Below are 23417 nucleotides of genomic sequence, written 5' to 3' on the forward strand. Positions count from 1 at the left end.
TGGCTTTATACCTGTTTTATAACTGTTCAAACAACACACTCGAGGTGGCAGTATGCACCCTTTCAGTTTGTTTGCCAACTCATAGAAGTAGTAGAAGAACTAAATTGACTACTTTAAAATGAAGATGACCTCAATGGTGCTGCCCATGCTCTCACAGGTGCCATAATGGGACAGATACAAAGATGGGATGTCTATCTTAGTCTATGGCCAGGCCAAAAACACTAAGAATTTCTCATCCCTTAAAGTATTTCTAGCCAGGTAAGTGGATAGCTAAAATTGGGTATACCCTGTGAAAGTGACGGCAACTTCCACTTTACTTCATGTCCCATAATCTCTTGAATGGACTTCAAGATGATATCATCAAATTCATGAAAACGCTGTAATTTAAGATATGTCTAAAATTATATTAATATTTGTGTATTAATTAACTCCAACCCAATGTCTTTTATGAACATGTTCGATTACATTTCAATAATCGAAAACGTTCATAAAAGGTATGAGTAAATTACGGTATGAGTAAATTAATACACAAGTACAATGCTTGATTAGATAAGTTTTCACCTCCTGAGTCAATACATGTTAGAAAAACATTTGGCAGTGATCAGAGAGGCATGTTTGTTCTACATAGAACTATGCTATCTGAACGTTCCAAAACTTTGCGTCTTGGTGAACGTGCCCTGGAATGTGCAATATTTTCTCAATAGAGAGCAACAGTAATGGTGTTTTTTTGTAGGCACTAACTCCGCCATGGCTCGACCTGGGGTGGCAGGTAGCCTAGTGGTTAGAGGGTTGGCAGGTAGCCTAGTGGTCAGAGTGTTGGACTAGTAACTGGAAGGTTGCAAGATCGAATCCCTGAGCTGACAAGGCAGTTAACCCACTGTTCCTAGGCCGTCATTGAAAATAAGAATTTGTTCTTAACTGACTTGCCTAGTTAAATAAAGGTAAAATAAAACAAATAAAAACATAAGGGCACGAGGGCACAACAAAGCCAGATTTGGCATGGGTCTTCAGATCCTCAAAAGGTTCTGTAGCTGCACCATCGAGAGCATCCTGACTGGTTGCGTCACTGCCTGGTATAGCAACTGTTTGGCCGCTGACCGCAAGGCACTACAGAGGGTAGTGCGTATGGCCCAGTACATGACGGGCCAAGCTTCCTGCCATCCAGGACCTCTATAACAGGCGGTGTCAGAGGAAGGCCCTAAAAATTGTCTGCTGCCGCAAGGCAAGTGGTCCCGGGGCACCAAGTCTAGGTCCAAAAGGCTTCTTAACAGCTTCTACACCCAAGCCATAAGACTCCTGAACAGATAATCAAAGGGCTACCAAGACTCCTCTTTTTACCCTGCTTTTACTCTCTGTTTATTATCTATGCATAGTCACTTTAACTCTACCTACATGTACATATTACCTCAATTACTAACCGGTGCCCCCGCACATTGACACTGTACTGGTACCCCCTGTATATAGTCTCGCTATTGTTATTTTACTGCTGCTGTTTAATTATTTGTTACTTTTATTTTCAATTTTTCTTACTTATCTATTTTTTACTGAAACACGTTTTTCTTAACTTCTTAAAGCATTGTTGGTTAAGGGCTTGTAAGTAAGCATTTCACCTGTTGTATTTGGCACATGTGACAAATAACATTTGATTTGATTTGGCCAAAGCCCATGGTGAATTTATTTTTTATTTTTTACAAATACCAAAAATAAGGTCTGTGGTAAAGACAGGTTTAGTATATTTTATACATTTTGTTCTATGAGATAATATTCATCAGCTAGTGAAGCATTTTATTTAATCAAAACAAGAACATAAAGCACATAAAGGCTTCATAATTCATAAAGGTCATGACTGACTGATATTATCTCTTAGGACAAAATGTATAAGATCTCCTAAGTCTGTGTTAACCTCAGATCTTATTTTCGTCAGTTATCCCAAAACTACATTATTTCCCCATAGGAATGGCTGAACGAACCAATAACTAATTTCAGTTTTTTAGGACTACAAGCTGGCGAGCTCTATATTTTTTGGAAAAGTATTTGCGTGTAGTGGTGAAGTAGTGTTTCCCAAACTCGGTACTGGGGCCCCACCTGGGTGCACTTTAAGGTTTGTGCCCTAGCACTACACAGCTGATTAAAATAATCAAAGCTTGATGATGAGTTGGTTAGGGCCCCAGGGCCAAGTTTGGGAAACCCTGCAGTAAAGGACCCTCAGGGTAGCACTCTGGCGGTGTTTGTGTAGTAATAATGAATGGTATAATGACACAAGGTTAGAATTTAGAATAATCTTCAATCATGTAAACTTTGCCTGCACTTTACCCTGCCTTCGTGTACATAAAAAAATCTACCTCAAATACCTCGTACCCCTGCATATTGATCTGGTAGCCTACTGCTAATCACTGTATAAAGCTCCTTTCTTGTATATTTTATTCCTCCTGTGTTAGTATTTGTCTTAGTGTTATTGTTTTTAACTCTGCATCGCTGGGAAGGGCTTGAAAGCACCGTACGGTCTAAACCCGTTGTCTTAGGCGCATGTGACAAATACAATTTGATTTGGTCTTGCGTCTCATTACCATTTCTGTCTGCATACCCGCACATGCGCAAAACCCAGGAAACGCAGGCGAACAAAGAGGAAGCGTGGTAGCTAGCTAGGACTTAAAGGGAACTGAGTGTTGCCTTTTCAATGACTGTGTAGCCTATAGCTGCTAGCTAGTATAAGTGAACCGTGTTTGTAATATTTAAGCTAATGAGCCTCCTCCCCCACTTTAAACCAAGGTAAATAACATGTTTGAGCCCATTTTGAGCCTTACCACATTTGGTTAAAGTTAGCTAAAAGCTAACGTTAGCTAGGTAGCAACCAGTTAGCCAATGACTGCAATCATGTAACGAGTTTTAGCGAGTTGTCATACTTCTAGCTTGCTACGGTTAAGTGTTCTTGTGAAACGTTCATTACTTTAGGGAGTAATACGCTACTCCATACATACTATATGGCGTTGTCTGGACAGCATCTCCATTTCCATACACGAACTAGCTTTTATGGGTTTGTTGTTAGCTAGCTGGCTAACTATTAGCTAGCTGGCTAATCGCCAAATGCGGGGGGGAGAGCACCATCTAGCTAGCTAATTACTTAACTTGCTAGCTATATTCCAGGCAGATAGTTGGCTATTATCTATACTGCAATGCATCGTTGTGAATAACCTTGAACCTTTTTACATTTTAGATATCACCAAACCAAATTGGATGCAGAGATTCTGTATTTCATTGGCACTTAAGACTGTCTACAATATACATTTTGGGAAACTGTGCAGGTGTCAACCCACCTGGAAACTGTTTGTCGCTTATCCCTTATCTGCAAACTTCCAAATTCTACCCTATTGTAGGGGCATCCTCCCCTATCCCTTGGACTGCCATCAGTGCACCAAGCCCCCTTGGAATCGCAGTCTTTCACTAGATTCCAATTTCAAGATTTGCTGGCGTCACTATTGTACTAACCAGACAGACATGGCTGAACAGAGATACTGTGTGGAGTATGCCAAACGTGGCACTGCGGGATGTAAGAAGTGTAAGGACAAAATCATGAAGGGCTTGACCCGCATCGGGAAGATTGTGCCTAACCCGTTCAGTGAGTCTGCCGGGGAGATGAAGGAGTGGTACCATGTGAAGTGTATCTTTGATAAGCTGGAGCGGGCCCGGGCCACCACTAAGAAGATCGAGGACATCACAGACCTGGAGGGCTGGGAGGAGCTGCAGGATGAGGACAAGGAGCTCATCAACAAACTTGTTGGAGGTACAATGTTTATATACTTCCGTCAATGTAGCAAGATTAAGTTCCACATGCAGAAATTAAATGTTTTTTGTAATGCATATACTGACCGACTCATAGGGTGCATGTCATGGCATTCAAGTTGGTGTTGTTCACCATGGAAGAAAATATTTTGACGTCTTTAAACTTTTCTTGTTTCTTGTCATGTTAATTGAGACGCCAGTTAACAACTCTTTAATTCTCTTTCAGACTTGATGGCCAAAGCTAACGTGAGCCCAAAGAAGAAGGTGCAAGCCAAGCTGAACAACAGTGGTCAGCTATCAGCTCCGCCTGCTGACCCTTCTCTGAATGCACCACGGAAGTTCTCTGGCTTCACAGGTGAGAGGGTATTCCAGTGGATGGATCAACCAGTGTGCACATCTGAAAACTAGCTAGTCCTGCTACAAAAGTGCAAATGTTTGTGTTTTCAGTTTCAAAACTATTTTATTCTGTCCATTCCACCAGAACATAACACTGCTGTATTATCTTGTCTTTATTTTTTTCAATCATATTGTCCTTTGTCCAATCAGCTACTAAAGCTGGGAGCTCAAGCAGCCCAGGCCCATCCCCAGCCAAACCCAACCAGGGCAGTCCTCTTTCCGCACAGCTCTGTGACCCCAAACACAAGGATAGCCTGCTCCGGGAGTTCCGCAAGCTCTGTGCCATGGTGGCAGACAAGAATAGCTACAACGTCAAGACACAGATCATCCATGACTTCCTGAAGAAAGGCTCAGGGGGAGGTGTGTGTGCGTGCGTGCGTAGCTTAATTTATGTTGTAAATTGTCTCTGCAGTATTGTACTGCATTGAATGTTGTCCTCAAAGGTTGTTTTTTAAGTAGGCAAGTAGAATTACTGAAATACCTAATTTTCTTTTTCTCTTCTCTTCTCCCTACCAGATAAATTCAAGGGAGATGTGTACCTGACGGTGAAGCTGCTTCTCCCAGGGGTGGTGAAGAGTGTGTACAACCTCAACGACAAACAGATAGTCAAGCTCTTCAGCCGCATCTTCAACTGCAACCAGGAGGAGATGGTGCGAGATCTGGAACAGGCCAGTGTTTGAGTCCAGAACATGACAGTCAGTGCTTCTGACAAGTTATTCAGATTCATGTTCATTGTCATATAAGAGGACAATCTTAGCACATCTCTCATTGCATACACAAAACACAGCTGGGAACAAACACTAGTACATAGTCAGACATAAATGGTAGGTTATGCTGAGTAGGCTCTATCACAACATACAGCCCATGTGGTCCCAGAATTGGGGGTTTCAGGACTGACGTGTATTGAGTATAATTTTTATTCTGGGCGTACAGGGGGATGTGTCGGAGACAGTGAGGATGTTTTTTGAAGAAGGCAAGTCTTTCCCGCCAGCCGCCAAGAGTCTGCTCACGATTCAGGAAGTGGATGCGTCCCTTACCCGTCTGGCCCAGTTAACCAAGGAGGATGACCAGCAGAAAGAGCTAGAGGACATATCCAAAAAGTAAAAAAAAAAAAAAAAAAAATGTCTTCCTATTAGCAGACCTATACTTAATGATTTGACATCTTAAAATTCCTAGTAATTCAGTATCTGTCCACAATTCCTTCTACTGCACCAACATATTATGCATCTAAAGACTAAGGGACAGAGTCAACTTCTGAATATAATCAAATTATATAACTGCAGCCATACTCACACAAGTCAACCCTGTCTTTGTTGCAGATGCACCGGCAATGACCTGAAATGTATCATCAGACTCATTAAGCATGATCTAAAGATGAACTCTGGAGCTAAGCATGTGTAAGTCACCTTAGATTTACTCCTAACCTGACACGACAACATTAAAACCCTACGCTACAACTTCTAAACCTAATATACTAGAGCTTTCAAAGCATACATGAACTTTGAAACTTATTGCAGTATATTTGAACCAACTTCTCAATCAAATGTATCTTATGAACAGCTTGGATGCAGTGGACCCGAATGCCTACGATGCTTTCAAGGCCTCCCGTAACCTAGGGGACGTGATAGAGCGCGTGCTGAGGAACCAGCAGGACGCCATCAATGGCTCAGGCCCCAGGAAGCTCCTCACTATTGAAGCCTCCCTCATGACCCCAGTGCAGCCTATGCTGGTGAGCTCACACACATACGCACACATGCTCTCACACACACAGATGCACACATACTCAGCAGACATGCACACACTCGCCCTCTGCATACATACTCGCCCTGTACACATGAACTTGACACACAAACAAACTCACTCTGACACACACTTAGTCAGTACACACACCTGCTACTGAATGTATACACTGACATGGTGACTGAGTTCATCAGGAAGTGGATAGCAGATGTTGTTCCCATTTTGACTATTACAACCTACCCAAATCAGAAACCGTGGATAGATGGCAGCATTCGCGCGAACCACCGCATTTAACCATGGCAAGGTGACTGGGAATATGGTTGAATACAAACAGTGTAGTTATTCCCTCCATAAGGCAATCAACCAGGCAAAATGTCAGAACAGAGACAAACGTCTCAGGCACAAGACGTATGTGGCAGGGTCTACAGACAATCACGGACTACAAAGGGAAAACCAGCCACGTCGCAGACACCGACGTCTTGCTCCCAGACAAGCTAAACACCTTCGCCCGCTTTGAGGACAACACAGTGCCACCGACGCTGCCCGCTCCCAAGTACAGTTGGTTCTCCGTGGCCGACGTCCTCATCCCTAGCCGCGTTTACGGACATATTCAATCTCTCCCTATCCCAGTCTGCTGTCCCCACTTGCTTCAAGATGGCCACCATTGTTCCTGTAACCAAGAAAGCAAAGGTAACTGAACTAAATGACTATCGCCCCGTAGCACTCACTTCTGTAATCATGAATTGCTTTGAGAGGCTAGTTTAGGATCATGTCACATCTACCTTAGCTGACACCCTAGACCCATTTCAATATGCATACCGCACCAATAGATCCACAGATGATGCAATCGCCATCATACTGCATACTGCCCTAACCCATCTGGACAAGAGGAATACCTATGTAAGAATGCTGTTCATTGACTAGCTCAGCATTCAACACCATAGTACTCTCCAAGCTTATCATTAAGCTTGAGGCCCTGGGTCTGAACCCCGCCCTCTGCCACTGGGTCCTGGACTTCCTGAAGGGCACCCATGACTGCTTAGCCACTCATGCCTCCTACTCAATGGTCAAGTTAGCAGATGACACAACAGTTGTAGGCCTGATTACCAACAATGAGACAGCTTACAGGGAGGAGGTGATGGCAGTTGGGCCAGGAAAATAACCTCTCCCTCAACGTTAACAAAACGAAGGAGCTGACTGTGGACATCATGAGACAGCAGAGCGAGCACTTCCCTATCCACATTGACAAAACCGCAGTGGAGAAGGTGAAAAGCTTTTTCGAAAAGTTAATCGGCGTACACATCACTGACAATCTGAAATGGTCCACCCACACAGGCAGTGTGGTGAAGAAAGCACAACCTCAGGAGGTTGAAGAAATTCAACTTGGACCTAAGACCCTCACAAACTTTTACAGATGCACAATTGAGAGCACCCTGTCGGGCTGTATCACCGCCTGGTATGGCAACTGCACTGCCCGCAACAGCAGGGCTCTCCAGAGGGTGGTGCGGTCTGCCCAATGTATCACCGGGTGCACACTGCCTGCCCTCCAGGACACCTACAGCGTCTCAGGAAGGAAAAATATATAATCAAGGACATCAACCACCAGAGCCATGGCCTGTTCACCCCACTACCATCCAGAAGGTGAGGTCAGCACAGGTACATCAAAGCTGGGACTGAAAAACATCTATCTCAAGGCCATCACTAGCTGGCTACCACCTGGTTACTTAACCCTGCACCTTAGAGGCTGCTGCCCTATATAGACATGGAATCACTGGTCACTTTAATGTTTACATACTGCCTTAATTCATATGTATATACTGTATTTTAGTCCATGCCACTCCGACATTGCTCGTCCTAATATTTATATTTCTTAACTCTTTTTACTTTAAATTTGTGTGTGTTGTGAATTGTTAGATATTACTGCACTGTTGGAGCTAGGAACACAAGCATTTCCCTACACCTGCAATAGCATATGCTAATATGTGTATGTGACCAATAACATGTGATTTGATGGGCTCATTTAACGTTTCAGCTGGTTGAGAAAGGGATTCTGTGATGAGAAAAACTGTATTCCCAAGAGCAATTGACTACAACTGAGCGATGTCGCAAGACATGCTGTGCGCAAGTCACTTCAGACACAAAGTGTATACACAGCAGAAATTTACATTCCATTCATATGTATCCTCGCAGTAAAATTGTATGTTCTTTAACATTTGAAGCATGCTACCCACGTACAGAACCGTAAATATGAACAGCTAGAGTACTTTCCAACCTGTACAGTATTACTTTAATGTATTTTGCCCCAAGGTGAGTGGGTTATCATCCCTCAACTAAATGTTAACAAAGGTCTGCTTCAGTGTACAAGGTTCCTCTTAAACACTGAAGCAGACCTACAGTAAGACCTCCCTCCCAACCAGGGGCCATATGTACGCTGCATTCGGAAAGTATTCAGACCCCTTACTTTTTCCACATTGTTACGTTACCGCCTTATTCTAAAATGGATTCATATAATTATTTCCCCCATAATGACAAAGAGAAAAACGGTTTTTAGAAATGTTTGCTAATTTATATTTAAAAAAAATGAATACCTTATTTACATAAGTATTCAGACCCTTTGCTATGAGACCCAAAATTGAGCTCAGGTATAGCCTGGTTCCATTGATCATCCTTGAGATGTTTCTACAACTTGATTGGAGTCCAACTGTGGTAAATTCAATTGATTGGACATGATTTGGAAAGACACAGACCTGTCTAAGGTCCCACAGTTAACGGTGCATGTCAGAGCAAAAACCAAGCCATGGGGTCAAAGGTATTGTCCGTAGAGCTCTGAGACAGGATTGTGTCGAGGCAGAGATCTGGGGAAGGGTACCCAAGAACAGTGGCCTCCATCATTCTTAAATGGAAGAAGTTTGGAACAACCAAGACTCTTCCTAGAGCTGGCCTCCCGGCCAAACTGAGCAATCGGGGGAGAAGGGCCTTGGTCAGGGAGCGTACCAAGAACCCGATGGTCACTCTGACAGAGCTCCCATCTCCACAGAGGAAAACCTTCCAGAAGGACAACCATTTCTGCAGCACTCTACCAAAAAGGCACATGACAGCCCGCTTGGAGTTTGCCAAAAGGCACCAAAGGACTCTCAGACCATGAAAAACAAGATTATCTGGTCTGATGAAGGCCAAAACTCTTTGGCCTAAAAGCCAAGTGTCATGTCTGGAAGAAACCAGGTACCTCTCATCACCTGTCCAATACCATCCCTACGGTGAATCAGGATCTCAGACTGGTGCAACGGTTCACCTTCCAACAGGACAACGACCCTAAGCACACAGCCAAGTTAATGCAGGAGTGGCTTAAGAACAAGTCTCTGAATGTCCTTGATTGGCCTACCCAGGACTTGAACCAGATCGAACATCTCTGGAGAGACCTGAAAATAGCGTTGCAGTGACACTCCCCATCCCACCTGACAGAGATTGCGAGGTTCTGCAAGAAGAATGGGAGAAACTCCCCAAATACAGGTGTGCCAAGCTTGTAGCGTCATACCAAAGAAGACTCGAGGCTGGAATCACTGCCATAGGTGCTTCAACAAAGTACTGAGTAGAGTCTGAATAGTTATGTAAATGTTATTTCAGTTTTTTATTTTTAATACATTTGCAAAAATGTCAACTTGTTTTTGCTTTGTCATTATTGGGTATTATGTGTTGATTTGTTTTTTCCCCATCAATCTAATCCATTTTAAAATAAGGCTGTAACGTAACAAAATGTGGAAAAAGTGAAGGGGTCTGAATACTTTCCGAATGCATTGTACAGTATGTATCAAGTGTCTCAGAGTAGAAATGCTGATCTTGGATCAGGTCCCCGTGTCCATGTAATCTTATTTTTGTGATATAAAAGGCGAAACTGATCTGCACTCCCACTCGGAGACGCTTGATACATACAGACCCAGGTTTCCAATGCAGAGTCTGCAAACCTAGGAAGAGCTGAATACACTGAAGGCAGACCCAACTATAATTATAGGTTTTCCTAGTCCAATGTATGGGGCTAATACAAGTCATTGGTTCTCCCTCCCAGGCTGAGGCATGCAAGTCCATCCAGTACGCCATGAAGAAGTGCCCCAACGGCATGTACTCTGAAATCAAGTACGACGGCGAGCGTGTGCAGGTCCACAAGAATGGAGACCACTTCAGCTACTTCAGCCGCAGCCTTAAACCTGTGTTGCCACACAAGGTCAGACCACACACACACTCTGAGAGAAGCTGCATGGTTCAACTCCACCTGAACTCTTTACCGATTCTGGATAAGCAAGTCGGAAAGTGTAAAACAAATCCTCTGTTTGATTACGGTTTTGAGGACTGGGCAGCATAGACCATTTGTTTTTCAAGGCCATCCCTTTCACTGATTCCCTAGACTGCTCCCTAGCCTAGATGTGTCCTCTGTACAAACAAGATTAAATGTGCTTGAGCCAAAAAAGTATAATTTGTTTTTAAAGCATTTTCCCCTTCTGATGCCCCTTGGTGTTTTGATGCCTTTCCATATCTAACCCAAAGCCTCTGTGTTCCAGGTGGCCCATTTTAAAGAGTTCATCCCTCAGGCCTTCGTTGGTGGCAACAGCATGATCCTGGATGCCGAGGTGCTCCTCATCGACACCAACACCAGCAAGCCACTGCCCTTCGGGACACTGGGGGTGCACAAGGTGAGCATGCCTGCCAAATGTATCTTTCCACTGACCTCTCTTTGGAGTGTACACTTGTTTGGGTTTGCGGGGCTGTCTGTGTGTGGGGTGAGGGGGTGTTGGCTGGTGTGTGTGATGGTAAGGGGGGCTGTTGTGTGTGTGTGTGTGATACAGAGCAAGAGAGCGTGTCAGGAGAAATGGTTCTCTCCTTTTTTAGAAAGCAGCCTTCGAAGACGCCAAAGTGTGCTTGTTTGTGTTCGACTGCATCTATTTCAACGGCGTAAGCCTGATGGAGAAGTAAGTTTTTCTGTAGTCACTTCTCTCTGTAGATTTACAACACTGAGGCCTGTATTGAATTCACTATGAACTTACATTCACTCATCCTTGAGTTGGCTGAAATAAAAAAAATTAACAACTGCATGGACAGTTTAATTGTGTCCACTCAACTCCTATTGTAGAAGCTTTGATGTACTGTATATTGTGAATATCATGTTCATTGTTTGTCTGCATTCATTTCTGTTTGATCCAGTCTTTTTTTAATAATTTTTTTTATACACACATTCAAAGTCACAGCCTGGGTCATGTTCATTGGGGCTCACCATAGCAAAACCTTTAAACATTTTGCAGTGGAAAATGAGCGACTCTTATTGGAGAAGTTTAGATGGTATCTCCCTCTTTCACTCAATTTTGGAGCATTTTCTTCTGTTACGTGGCTATTTGAATGCAACCGTGCTCTCTTCTCCACAGGCCCCTGTACGAACGAAGGAAGTTCCTCCATGACAACATGGTGGAGGTTCCCAACAGGATCCTGTTCTCCGAGATGAAGCACGTCACTGTATGTAGACCCACGTCACGTCTGAAACTTCTCTCCTTTATGGCTGTCCCTGACAACAACAAACAAATCTTGGTTTACTGAGATTTGTTTTTTCTTTCGACCAATTGATTGGTCTACATTTTTAAACGTGTATTTTTCCCTATATAGACACACTGTGTTTTTAATAAAATCAACTATATGTAGGCTACTGAGCTTGTCTGGTGCTTTAAGCACACTGTGATTAAATAATTAATACACACAAATGACTCGAGGGAGCCAAGATCAAGATGGCGTAACCAGATGGGGGAAAAACTGTTCCCGACCCCTCCTCCAGCTGCTGCTGGCCTTTGCAGATTCTGCTGTTAAGCTCCTGAAGTTGCTGGTAATAGGCTACACCAGGGGTCGGCAACCTTTTTCCATTTGGCGTGCCAATTTATCTTACCATTTCTACCGATCTGCGTGCCAGTTTTCATGGAACAGTTTCATTATGTGGTTAATCAAAATTCTAGAAGTAACTTCCATTGCTAACTTTGTAAAAAATAGCTTACATAAAGCCAAACATAAAAACATTGCAGCCTGCAGGTAGACAATATCCTGATTTAAAAATAAATATTATATTGCTTGTGCAAGGAACTTTAAACATTGTATCAACTTCGTCCCACCTGAAGCACCTGCTAGCACACTTGCTACATTGTATAAAATAATCCTGCACCAGTGAGCTCTGGCCAGACACAGCTGTAGGCTATATCGGGTAGGCCTATTTTATGATGTTCCCACCGGATCAGAGCATGATATCTTTGTGTGATTATCGAAAGAGGGCTGGAAAGATTTTACAAATAGGCTACTTTGAGGAACTTTTGTCATTCTCAATGGATGTAAAAACAGACTTTGCTTACTTGCTGTTTGAGGCAAAGAAACAATTACTTTAAGAAGCGCCACAATCAGAAATACTATCAGATCCCCAAATGGGCACATTTAGCCTACATTTGCGCGCAGGCCAGGTAGCCTAGGCCTACTTGTATGCGTAATCAGCTGCGCGTTCCTACTCACCATTGACAGGAGCACTCCAAACAAAAGACAATTAATAAATTGACAACTCTTAAATGGAATGAATATAACCTAAATTTGTTCCTCACATGTGTAGCCTAGGTTGTGCGGTCCGCAAATAGTGTCGACAATGAGAACGGTAAAAGACTAATATATTGAATGCTTTAACAGAAATGACCGTAACCAAACAAACGTAGATTAGAAATTATGAGAATTAACGGTAAATGTACCACTGGTGATACTGGTGTGCTAACCCCGCAGCCTCCGCAATGGATTAGTCCATTGAGACAGGCGTGAATCAGACGGGTGTCTCGTGTGCCAGATAAAAAAAAAATATATATATATTTGCAACTACTCTCCTTCAAACGTGTCTTTCGAACTTATCAACCAAGCCAACGGATTCTCGCATGTAGCAGAGTGAAACTGGTCACGTTCATTCGGGGACACCGTAGCAAAACATTTTGCAACAGAACTAAGACAAATGTTTCTTATTGGGCAAATTCACATAGAAACGGAGGTACTATCTGTTTCATAACGTTTTTGTGCCTACTGAACATGACCCTGATGTGCTGGTTGTTTGCGTTTACTGTCTTGTCACAGAGGGCGGCTGACCTGGCCGAGATGATCACACGGGTTATCAGAGAGGGACTGGAGGGGCTGGTCCTCAAAGACCTCAAGGTGAGACAGAAATAACTTCTAACCCGGCCCAGGAATAACCTCTAGCACCTACCACCTAGGTAGGTACTTAATGTACATCTGAAAGATATATAAGCAATTAAGGCAGTAGCTCCAATTTTGCCCTTCGATAGGTGGTGTAATGTTTTGTTTCTGTTTTTGCTTATACCTATCCAATCCTCTTAAATCTATTTAAGTGCCGAGGTAGTAGGGGCTAGGGGTTGTTTTTGGACTAGGCCCCTGACTCTACTGTACACATCTTTACTACCGATAGCCTGTACATCTGGGGGCTTGGGAATGAGCAATTTATGTTATTAGGAACAATGTGAAACAAGAAGCCAAGTCTTAATATTTTTTTCTACAGCATTTTATCTGTGGGAAATGGCAAACATGTATTTATTTCTCCTGAATAGAGGGTTGATATAATGTAAAAACACACCTATGTAACAATACACAGATGTGAATTGATCATAATCTGTGAATTCAAAGGGCACCTATGAGCCAGGGAAGCGCCACTGGCTGAAGGTAAAGAAGGACTACCTGAACGAGGGAGCAATGGCCGACACAGCAGACCTGGTGGTGCTGGGAGCCTTCTATGGCAAAGGCTCAAATGGTCAGTATACCAGGGTCATATTCATTAGTAAACACCGTAGCACACCGCTTTGCAACATGAACTGTTTGCCCTAAAGACTACAATGTGATACAAACGGTTTCTGTTGTAAAACGTTTAGCACTAATTAATACGACGTAATGCTATAGAAGGCAGTGTTTCCCAACCCTCTCTTAGGACAATCACAACAGACCACATTTTCGTTCTAGCCCTACACTGACACCTGACCTGACTGAGCTAATCAACTTTTCTTTTTTTTAATGAACTGTCTGGCAGTCCCCCAAAAGTGGGTTGCTGTAGAAAAATGACTCGGATCAACCATGATTCTCATTTAATATATACAGTTGAAGTAGAAAGGTTACATCCACCTTAGCCAAATACATTTAAACTCAGTTTTTCACAATTACTGTCTTAGGTCAGTTAGGATCACCACTTTATTTTAAGAATGTTAATGTCAGAATAATAGTAGAGTGATTTATTTCAGCTTTTATTTCTTTCATCACATTCCCAGTGGGTCAGAAGTTTACATACATTGCCTTAAACACTTAACTTGGGTCAAACGTTTTGGGTATCCTTCCACAATCTTCCCACAATAAGTTGGGTGAATTTTGGCCCATTCATCCTGACAGAGCTGGTGTAACTAAGTCAGGTTTGTAGGCCTCCTTGCTCGCACACACACTTTTTCAGTTGTGCCCATACATTTTCTATAAAATTGAGGTTAGGGCTTGGTGATGGCCACTCCAATACCTTGACTTTGTTGTCCTTAAGCCATTTTGCCACAACTTTGGAAGTATGCTTGGGGTCCATTTGGAAGACCCATTTGCGACCAAGCTTTAACTTCCTGACTGATGTCTTGAGATGTTGCTTCAATATATCCACATAATTTTCCAGCCTCATGAAGCCATCTATTTTGTGAAGTGCACCAGGCCCTCCTGCAGCAAAGTCCCCACAACATGATGCTGCCACCCCTGTGCTTCACGGTTGGGATGGTGTTCTTCGGCTTGCAAGCATCCCCCTTTTTCCTCCAAACATAACGATGGTCATTGTGACCAAACAGTTCTATTTTTGTTTCATCAGACCAGAGGACATTTCTCCAAAAAGTACAATCTTTGTCCCCATGTGCAGTTGCAAACTGTAGTCTAGCTTTTTTATGGCAGTTTTGGAGCAGTGGATTCTTACTTGCTGAGCGGCATTTCAGGTTATGTCGATATAGGACTCGTTTTACTGTGGCTATCGATACTTTTGTACCTGTTTCCTCCAGCATCTTCACAAGGTCCTTTGCTGGTGTTCTGGGATTGATTTGCACTGTTCGCACCAAAGTACGTTCATCTCTAGGAGACAAAACGCGTCTCCTTCCTGAGCAGTATGATGGCTACGTGGTCCCATGATGTTTATACTTGTGTACTACTGTTTGTACAGATGAATGTGGTACCTTTGGGCATTTGGAAATTGCTCCCAAGGATGACCCAGACTTGTGGACGTCTACAATTCTTTCTGAGGTCTTGGCTGATTTCTTTTGATTTTCCCATGATGTCAAGCAAAGAGGCACTGAGTTTGAAGGTAGGCCTTGAAATACATCCACAGGTACACCTCCAATTGACTCAAATGATGTCAATTAGCCTATCGGAAGCTTCTAAAGCTTTGACATAATTTTCTGGAATTTTCCAAGCTGTTTAAAGGCACAGTCAACTTAGTGTATGTAAACTTCTGACCCACTGGAATTGTGATACAGTGAAATAATCTGTCTGTAAACAATTGTTGGAAAAATTACTTGGGTCATGCACAAAGTAGATGTCCTAACCGACTTGCCAAAACTATACTTAACAAGAAATTTGTGGAGGGGTTGAAAAACAAGTTTTAAATGACTCCAACCTAAGTGTATGTGAACTTCCGACTTCAACTGTAAATTGAACAAAAATATTAGCACAACATGCAACAATTTCAAAGGTTTTACTGTTCATATAAGGAAATCAATCTATTTGAAATAAATGTATTTGTCCCTAATCTAATGGATTTCACGACTGGGCAGGGGTGCAGCCATAGGTGGGCCTGGGAGGGCATTGGCCCAAATATTTAGCAGCCATGTCCACCTAACGGGGAGCCAGGCGCAGCAAACCAGGATGAGTTTTTACCCACAAAAGGGCTTTATTACAGACAGAAGTACTCCTCAACAATCCCGCAGGTGAAGAAGCCTGATGTGGAGGTCCTGGGCTGTTGTGGTCTGCGGTTGTGAGGCCGGTTAGACAGTGCAAAAATCTCTAAAACGGCGTTCAAGGATGCTTATGGTAGGGAAATTAACTTTCAATTCTCTGGCAATAGACGTGTTGTGACAACTACATAAACTCAGCAAAAAAAGAAACATCCCTTTTTCGGGACCCTGTCTTTCAAATGAACTTCACAGATCTTCATTGTAAAGGGTTTAAACACTGTTTCCCATGCTTGTTCAATGAAAATGCACCTGTGGAATGGTCGTTAAGACAATAACAGCTTACAGACGGGAGGCAATTAAGATCAGTTATGTCAACTAAGGACACTAAGGATGCTTTTCTACTGACTTAAAAACACCAAAAGAAAGATGCCCAGTGTCCCTGCTCATCTGCGTGAACGTGCCTTAGGCGTGCTGCAAGGAGGCATGAGGACTGCAGATGTGGCCAGGGCAATAAATTGCAATGTCTGTACTGTGAGACGCCTAAGACAGCGCTACAGGGAGACAGGACGGACAGCTGATTGTCCTCGCAGTGGCAGACCACATGTAACAACACCTGCACAGGATCGGTACATCCAAACATCACACCTGTGGGACAGGTACAGGATGGCAACAACTGTCCAAGTTACACCAGGAACGCACAATCCCTCCATCAGTGCTCAGACTGTCCGCAATAAGCTGAGAGAGGCTGGATTGAGGACTTGTAGGCCTGTTGTAAGGCAGGTCCACCAGACATCACCGTCGCCTATGGGCACAAACACACCGTCGCTGGATCAGACAGGACTGGCAAAAAGTGCTCTTCACTGACGAGCCGCGGTTTTGTCTCACCAGGGGTGATGGTCGGATTCGCGTTTATCGTCAAAGGAATGAGCGTTACACCGTTATGGTCTGGGGCGGTGTATCACAGCACCATCGGACTGAGCTTGTTGTCATTGCAGGCTATTAACGCTGTGCATTAAAGGTACCTCCCTCATGTGGTACCATTCCCGCAGGCTCATCCTGACATGACCCTCCAGCATGACAATGCCACCCGCCATATAGCTCGTTCTGTGTGTGATTTCCTGCAAGACAGGAATGTCAGTGTTCTGCCATGGCCAGTGAAGATCCTGGATCTCAATCCCATTGAGCACGTCTGGGACCTGTTGGATCGGAGGGTGAGGGCTAGGGCCATTCCCCCCAGAAATGTCCGGAAACTTGCAGGTGCCTTGGTGGAAGAGTGGGGTAACATCTCACACCAAGAACTGGCAAATCTGGTGCAGTCCATGAGGAGGAGATGCACTGCAGTACTTAATGCAGCTGGTGGCCACACCAGACACTGACTGTTACTTTTGATTTTGAACCCCCCCCCCCCCCTTGTTCAGGGACACATTCAATTTCTGTTAGTCACATGTCTGTGGAACTTGTTTCAGTTTGTCTGTTGTTGAATCTTATGGTCATACAAATATTTACACATGTTAAGTTTGCTGAAAATAAACGCAGCTGACAGTGAGGACGTTTCTTTTTTTGCTGGGTTTATTTTAGTGGAAGTGGAATTTTATTGTCCCCAGTACAAGGTGCAATCAGCATCTTGATATGCCACACCTGTCAGGTGGATGGATTATCTTGGGAAAGGAGAAATGCTGACCAGTGGTGATGTAAACAAATTTGTGGACAAAATTTAAGAGAAATAAGCTTTTCAAATCAAGTTTTATTTGTCACGTGCCGAATATAACAGTGAAATGCTTACTTACAAGCCCTTAACCAACAATGCAGTTTCAAGAAAGTATTTACTAAAATAAACTATTTTAAGGAAATAGAAAAATAACAAATAATTAAAGAGCAACAATAAAATAACAGTAGAGAGGCTATTTACAATGGGGTACCGGTACAGAGTCAATGTGCGGGGGCACCGGTTAGTCGAGATATTGTAGTTATATGTAGGTAGAGGTAAAGTGACGAAGCATAGATGGAGTAGCAGCAGCGTAAAAATGCGGGGGAGGGGTTGTCAATGCAAATAGTCTGGGTAGCCATTTTGATTAGCTGTTCAGGAGTCTTATGGCTTGGGGGTAGAAGCTTTTAAGCCTTTTGGACCTAGACTTGGCGCTCCTGTATCGCTTGCCGTGCGGTAGCAGAGAGAACAGTCTATGACTAGGGTGGCTGGAGTCTTTGACCATTTTTAGGAGTTTCCTTTGACACTGCCTGGTATATAGGCCCTGGATGGCGGGAAGCTTTGCCCCAGTGATGTACTGGGCTGTACGCACGACCCTCTGTAGTGCCTTGCCGTCGGAGTCCGAGCAGTTGCCATACCAGGCGGTGATGCAACCAGTCAGGATGCTCTCGACGGTGCAGCTTTATAACTTTTTGAGGATCTGAGGACCCATGCCAAATCTTTTCAGTCTCCTGAGGGGGAATAGGTGTTGTCGTGCCCTCTTCACGACTATCTTTGTGTGTTTGGACCATGTTAGTTTGTTGATGTTGATACCAAGGAACTTGAAGCTCTCAACCTGCTCCACTATGATGAGAATGGGGGCGTGCTCAGACCTCCTTTTTCCTGTAGTCCACAATCAATCTCCTTTTGTCTTGATCACGTTGAGGGAGATGTTATCCTGGCCCCACACTGCCAGGTCTCTGACCACCTCCCTATAGGCTGTCTCATCGTTGTCGGTGATCAGGCCTACCACTGTTTTGTCGTCGGAAAACTTAATGATGGTGTTTGGCCATGCAGTCATGGGTGAATAGGGAGTACAGGAGGGGACTGAGCACGCACCCCCGAGGGGCCTCCGTGTTTGAGATTACCGTGGCAGATGTGTTGTTACCTGCCGTTACCCCTGGTGGCGGCCCGTCAGGAAGTCAAAGATCCAGTTGCAGAGGGAGGTGTTTAGTACCATGGTCCTTAGCTTAGTGATGAGCTGTGAGGCCACTATGGTGTTGAACGCTGAGCTGTAGTCAATGAATAGCATTCTCACATAGGTGTTCCTTTTGTCCAGGTGGGAAAGGGCAGTGTGGAGTGCAATAGAGAGAGCATCATCTGTAGATCTGTTGGGGCGGTATGCAAATTGGAGTGGGTCTAGGGTTTCTGGGATAATGGTGTTGTGAGCCATGACCAGCACTTCATGGTAACAGGCGTGAGTGCTACGGGTCGGTAGTCATTTAGGCAGGTTACCTTGGTGTTCTTGGGCACAGGGACTATGGTGGTCTGCTTGAAACATGTTGGTATTAGACTCGGTAAGGGAGAGTTTGAAAATGTCAGTGAAGACATTTGCCAGTTGCTCGGAGTACACATCCTGGTAATCCACATCCTGGTAATCCGTCTGGCCCTGCGGCCTTGTGAATGTTGACCTGTTTAAAGGTCTTACTCACATCAGCTACGAAGAGCGCTATCACACCGTCGTCCTGGAACAGCTGGTGCTCTCATACATGCTTCAGTGTTGCTTGCCTCGAAGCGAGCAAAGAAGTCATTTAGCTCGTCTGGTAGGCTTGTGTCACTGGGAAGCTCGCGGCTCTGCTTCCCCTCGTAGTCCGTAATAGTTTGCAAGCCCTGCCACATCCGTCGAGCATCGGAGCCGGTGTAGTACGATTCAATCTTTGTCCTGTGTTGACGCTTTGCCTGTTTGATGGAGGGCATAGCAGGATTTCTTATAAGCGTCCGGGTTAGAGTCCCGCTCCTTGAAAGCGACAGCTCAAGCCTTTAGCTCAGTGCGGATGTTGCCTGTAATACATGGCTTCTGGTTGGGGTATGTACGTACGGTCACTGCGGGGACAACATCATCAATGCACTTATTGATGAAGCCAGTGACTGATGTGGTGTACTTCTCAATGCCATAGGAAGAATCCCGGAACATGTTCCAGTCTGTGCTAGCAAAACAGTCCTGTAGCTTAGCATCTGCTTCATCTGACCACTTCCGTATTGAGCGACTCACTGGTATATCCTGCTTTAGTTTTTGCTTGTAAGCAGGAATCCAGAGGATAGAGTTATGGTCAGATTTGCCAAATGTAGGGCGAAGGTGTTTTGTATGCGTCTCTGTGTGTGGAGTAAAGGTGGTCGAGTTTTTTTCATTTTATTTTTTCTCTCCCCCTCTGGTTGCACATGTAACATGCTGGTATAAATTAGATTCAAAGGATTTAACTTTCCTTGCATTAAAGTCCCTGGTCACTAGGAGCGCAGACTCTGGATGAGCATTTTGTTGTTTGCTTATGGCCTTATACAGTTCGTTGAGTACGGTCTTAGTGCCAGCATCGATTTGTGGTGGTAAATGGACAGCTACGAAAAATATAGATGAAAACGCTCTTGGTAAATAGTGCGGTCTACAGCTTATCATGAGATACTCTACCTCAGGTGAGCAAAACCTTGACTTCTTTAATATTAGATTTTGTGTACCAGCTGTTATTTACAAATAGACACAAACCGCCACCCCGTGTCTTACCGGAGGCAGCTGTTCTATCTTGCCAATGCACGGAAAACCCAGCTAGCTGTATGTTATCCATGTCGTTCAGCCACGACTCTGTGAAACACAATATATTTGTTTTTAATATCCCGTTGATAGGTTAGTCTTGATCGGAGATCATCCATTTTATTATCCAATGATTGCACTTTGGCTAATAGACTAATGGTAGAGGTGGATTACCCACTCGCCGTCGGATCTTTACAAGGCACCAGACCTACTTCCCCGATATCTCTGTCTCTTCTTCATGCGAATGACGGGGATTTGGGCCTTGTCCGGTGTCTGAAGTATTTCCTTCGTGTCCGACTTAATGAAAAAACGCACACAATAGCACATTTGGTTAGGAGCCCATACAACGGCAGCTATCTCCTCCGGTGCCATTGTTCAGTTTCATGTGCGTATTGAACATTTAGTTTGAGTTTTTTTATCTCATGAAACATGGGACCGACATTTTGCGTTTTATATTTTTGTTCAGTGTAAATCTACTCTAACATTCATTTCACTTATGGCAACTCGTGGCTTAGTATAGTCTGTGTACATCCCAAATGGCATCTTTCCCTTTTCCCTATTTAGTGCACTACTTTTGACCAGAGCCCTATAATTAGTGCACTATATAGAGAATAGGGTGCCATTTGGGATGTGGTCTATATATCCAGCATCTACAGAATCTGACCATTTTGGGCTGTGGGTATAGAAAAATACCTCACTTGAATGTGTTTTTATAATGTGTTGTATGTCTCTACCAGGCGGGATAATGTCCAGTTTCTTAATGGGCTGCTTTGACCCCAACTCTAAGAAGTGGTGTACCGTGACCAAGTGCTCCGGAGGCTACGATGACGCCATGTTGACGCGACTCCAGAAGGAGCTGGATGTGATCAAAATCAGCAAGGTGACTCAAGCAGCTTGGGGGGGGACTGCCCGACAGTTCACTCTTGAGTGGCCTGTTAGTGAAATAGGGTTTTCTGAATTCCAACTTGGGCCCTCAAATTCCAATCTGGACCTCGAAGCTAGTTCCACTGCTTTTTTTTCATTCTTCCCCTCAAATCAGGGACTAATTTAGACCTGGGACATCAGGTGGGTGCAGTTGATTATCCGGTAGAACAGGAAACCAGCAGTAGTCCGGACCTCGTAGGGTAAGATTTGAATACCCCTGACCTAGGGACTAGGCATGCCTGAATAGGCGTAAGCAGTATGGCGCAAATTTCACCAAGCCTATCAGAAGTCAAGATGGAGCAATTACCATGCTGTTTAAACCTATTCACTCATTTCAGATATACAGGAGTGCCTAGGAGGGTATTTGGAATTCACGAAGTATGAGGACTGTTCTTTAATGTTTGTATGTGTTTCTGTCTCCAGGAACCCAGTAAAATCCCTGGCTGGTTGAAAATCATCAAGAACTATTACCCTGATTTTATTATCCGCGATCCCGAGGTGAGATTTAATAGTTTAATGCATTTTAATCTTCCGCTGGGTTCTATTCAAGGACAACAATTGTGAATCTCCAGACTTCTTTAGGCTTTTCAATTAAGTTAGGCTCTCCATAGTGGAGTGGCAGGTAGCCGAAAGGTTGCTGGTTTGAATCCCCGAGCTGACTAGGTGAAACATCTGTCGATGTGCTCTTGAGCAAGGCACTTCACCCTAATTGCTCCTGTAAGTCGCTCTAGATAAGAGCGTCTGCTAAATGACTAAAATGTACATGTGATTAAGATGTGGCTTTGAGTCATTATACAGTGGCTTGTGAAAGTATTCACCCCCCCCTTGGCATTTTTCCTATTTTGTTGCCTTACAAATAATTCCAGGTTGTAACCTGGAATTAAAATGGATTTATGGGGAGTTTGTATCATTTGATTTACACAACATGCCTACCACTTTGAAGATAGAAAATATTTTTTGTGAAAAGAAGAAAAAGAACAGAACTTGAGCGTACATAACTATTCACCCCCACAAAGTCAATACCTTTTGCAGCAATTACAGCTGCAAGTCTCTTGGGGTATGTCTCTATAAGCTTGGCACATCTAGCCACTGGGATTTTTGCCCATTCTTCAAGGCAAAACTGCTCCAGCTCCTTCAAGTTGGATGGGTTCCGCCGGTGTACCACAGATTCTCAATCGGATTGAGGTCTGGACTTCATCTAGGCCATTCCAAGACATTTAAATGTTTCCCCTTAAACCATTTGAGTGTTGCTTTAGCAGTATGCTTAGGGTCATTTTCCTGCTGGAAGGTGAACCTCTGTCCCAGTCTCAAATCTCTGGAAGACTGAAACAGGTTTCCCTCAAGACTTTCCCTGTATTCTTCTGACCAGTTTCCCAGTCCCTGCCGATGAAAAAACATCCCCACAGCTGCCACCACCATGCTTCACTGTGGGGATGGTGTTCTCAGAGTGATGAGGTGTTGGGTTTGCGCCAGACATGGTGTTTTCCTTGATGGCAAAAAGCTCAATTTTAGTCTCATCTGACCAGAGTTCCTTCTTCCATATGTTTGGCGAGTCTCCCACATGCCTTTTGGCAAACACCAAACATGTTTGCTTATTTTTTTTCTGGCCACTCTTCCATAAAGCCCTGCTCTGTGGAGTGTACGGCTTAAAGTGGTCCTATGGACATATACTCCAATCTCTGCTGTGGAGCTTTGCAGCTCCTTCAGGGTTATCTTTGGTCTCTTTGTTGCCTCCCTGGTTAATGCCCTCCTTGCCTGGTCCGTGAGTTTTGGTGGGCGGCCCTCTCTTGGCAGGTTTGTTGTGCTGCCATATTCTTTCAATTTTTTTATAATGGATTTAATGATGCTCAAAGTTTCGGATATTTCTTTTTAATAACCAACCCCGATCTGTACTTCTCCACAACTTTGTCCCTGACCTGTATGGAGAGATCCTTGGTCTTCATAGTGCCGCTTGCTTGGTGGTGCCCCTTGCGTAGTGGTGTTAGACTCTGGGGCCTTTCAGAACAGGTGTGTGTGTATATATACTGAGATCATGTGACACTTAGATTGCACACAGGTGGACTTTATTTAACTAATTATGTAACTTCTGAAGGTAATTGGTTGCGCCAGATCTTATTTAGGGGCTTCATAG

The 23417-nt window shown here is 43.9% G+C and overlaps 1 protein-coding gene across 1 annotated transcript in view; it reads left to right on the plus strand.

Moving 5' to 3' along the window:
- Positions 1-2589: 2589 nt before the first annotated feature.
- Positions 2590-23417, plus strand: part of lig3 (ligase III, DNA, ATP-dependent) — a 28506-nt gene continuing 7678 nt past the window's right edge. The window contains exons 1-16 of the mRNA XM_023967677.2: positions 2590-2769; positions 3215-3781; positions 4007-4135; positions 4327-4536; positions 4693-4844; positions 5110-5276; positions 5496-5573; positions 5737-5905; positions 9980-10135; positions 10470-10601; positions 10798-10877; positions 11328-11415; positions 13042-13119; positions 13606-13729; positions 21100-21242; positions 21710-21784. Of these exons, the coding sequence (XP_023823445.1) occupies positions 3235-3781; positions 4007-4135; positions 4327-4536; positions 4693-4844; positions 5110-5276; positions 5496-5573; positions 5737-5905; positions 9980-10135; positions 10470-10601; positions 10798-10877; positions 11328-11415; positions 13042-13119; positions 13606-13729; positions 21100-21242; positions 21710-21784 (2328 nt within the window). The 5' untranslated portion in view covers positions 2590-2769; positions 3215-3234. The remainder of the gene's footprint in view (positions 2770-3214; positions 3782-4006; positions 4136-4326; positions 4537-4692; positions 4845-5109; positions 5277-5495; positions 5574-5736; positions 5906-9979; positions 10136-10469; positions 10602-10797; positions 10878-11327; positions 11416-13041; positions 13120-13605; positions 13730-21099; positions 21243-21709; positions 21785-23417) is intronic.

This window comes from Salvelinus sp. IW2-2015, linkage group LG23 (genome assembly GCF_002910315.2).
Source record: "Salvelinus sp. IW2-2015 linkage group LG23, ASM291031v2, whole genome shotgun sequence".
In the NCBI taxonomy this organism is placed as follows: Eukaryota; Metazoa; Chordata; class Actinopteri; order Salmoniformes; family Salmonidae; genus Salvelinus; species Salvelinus sp. IW2-2015.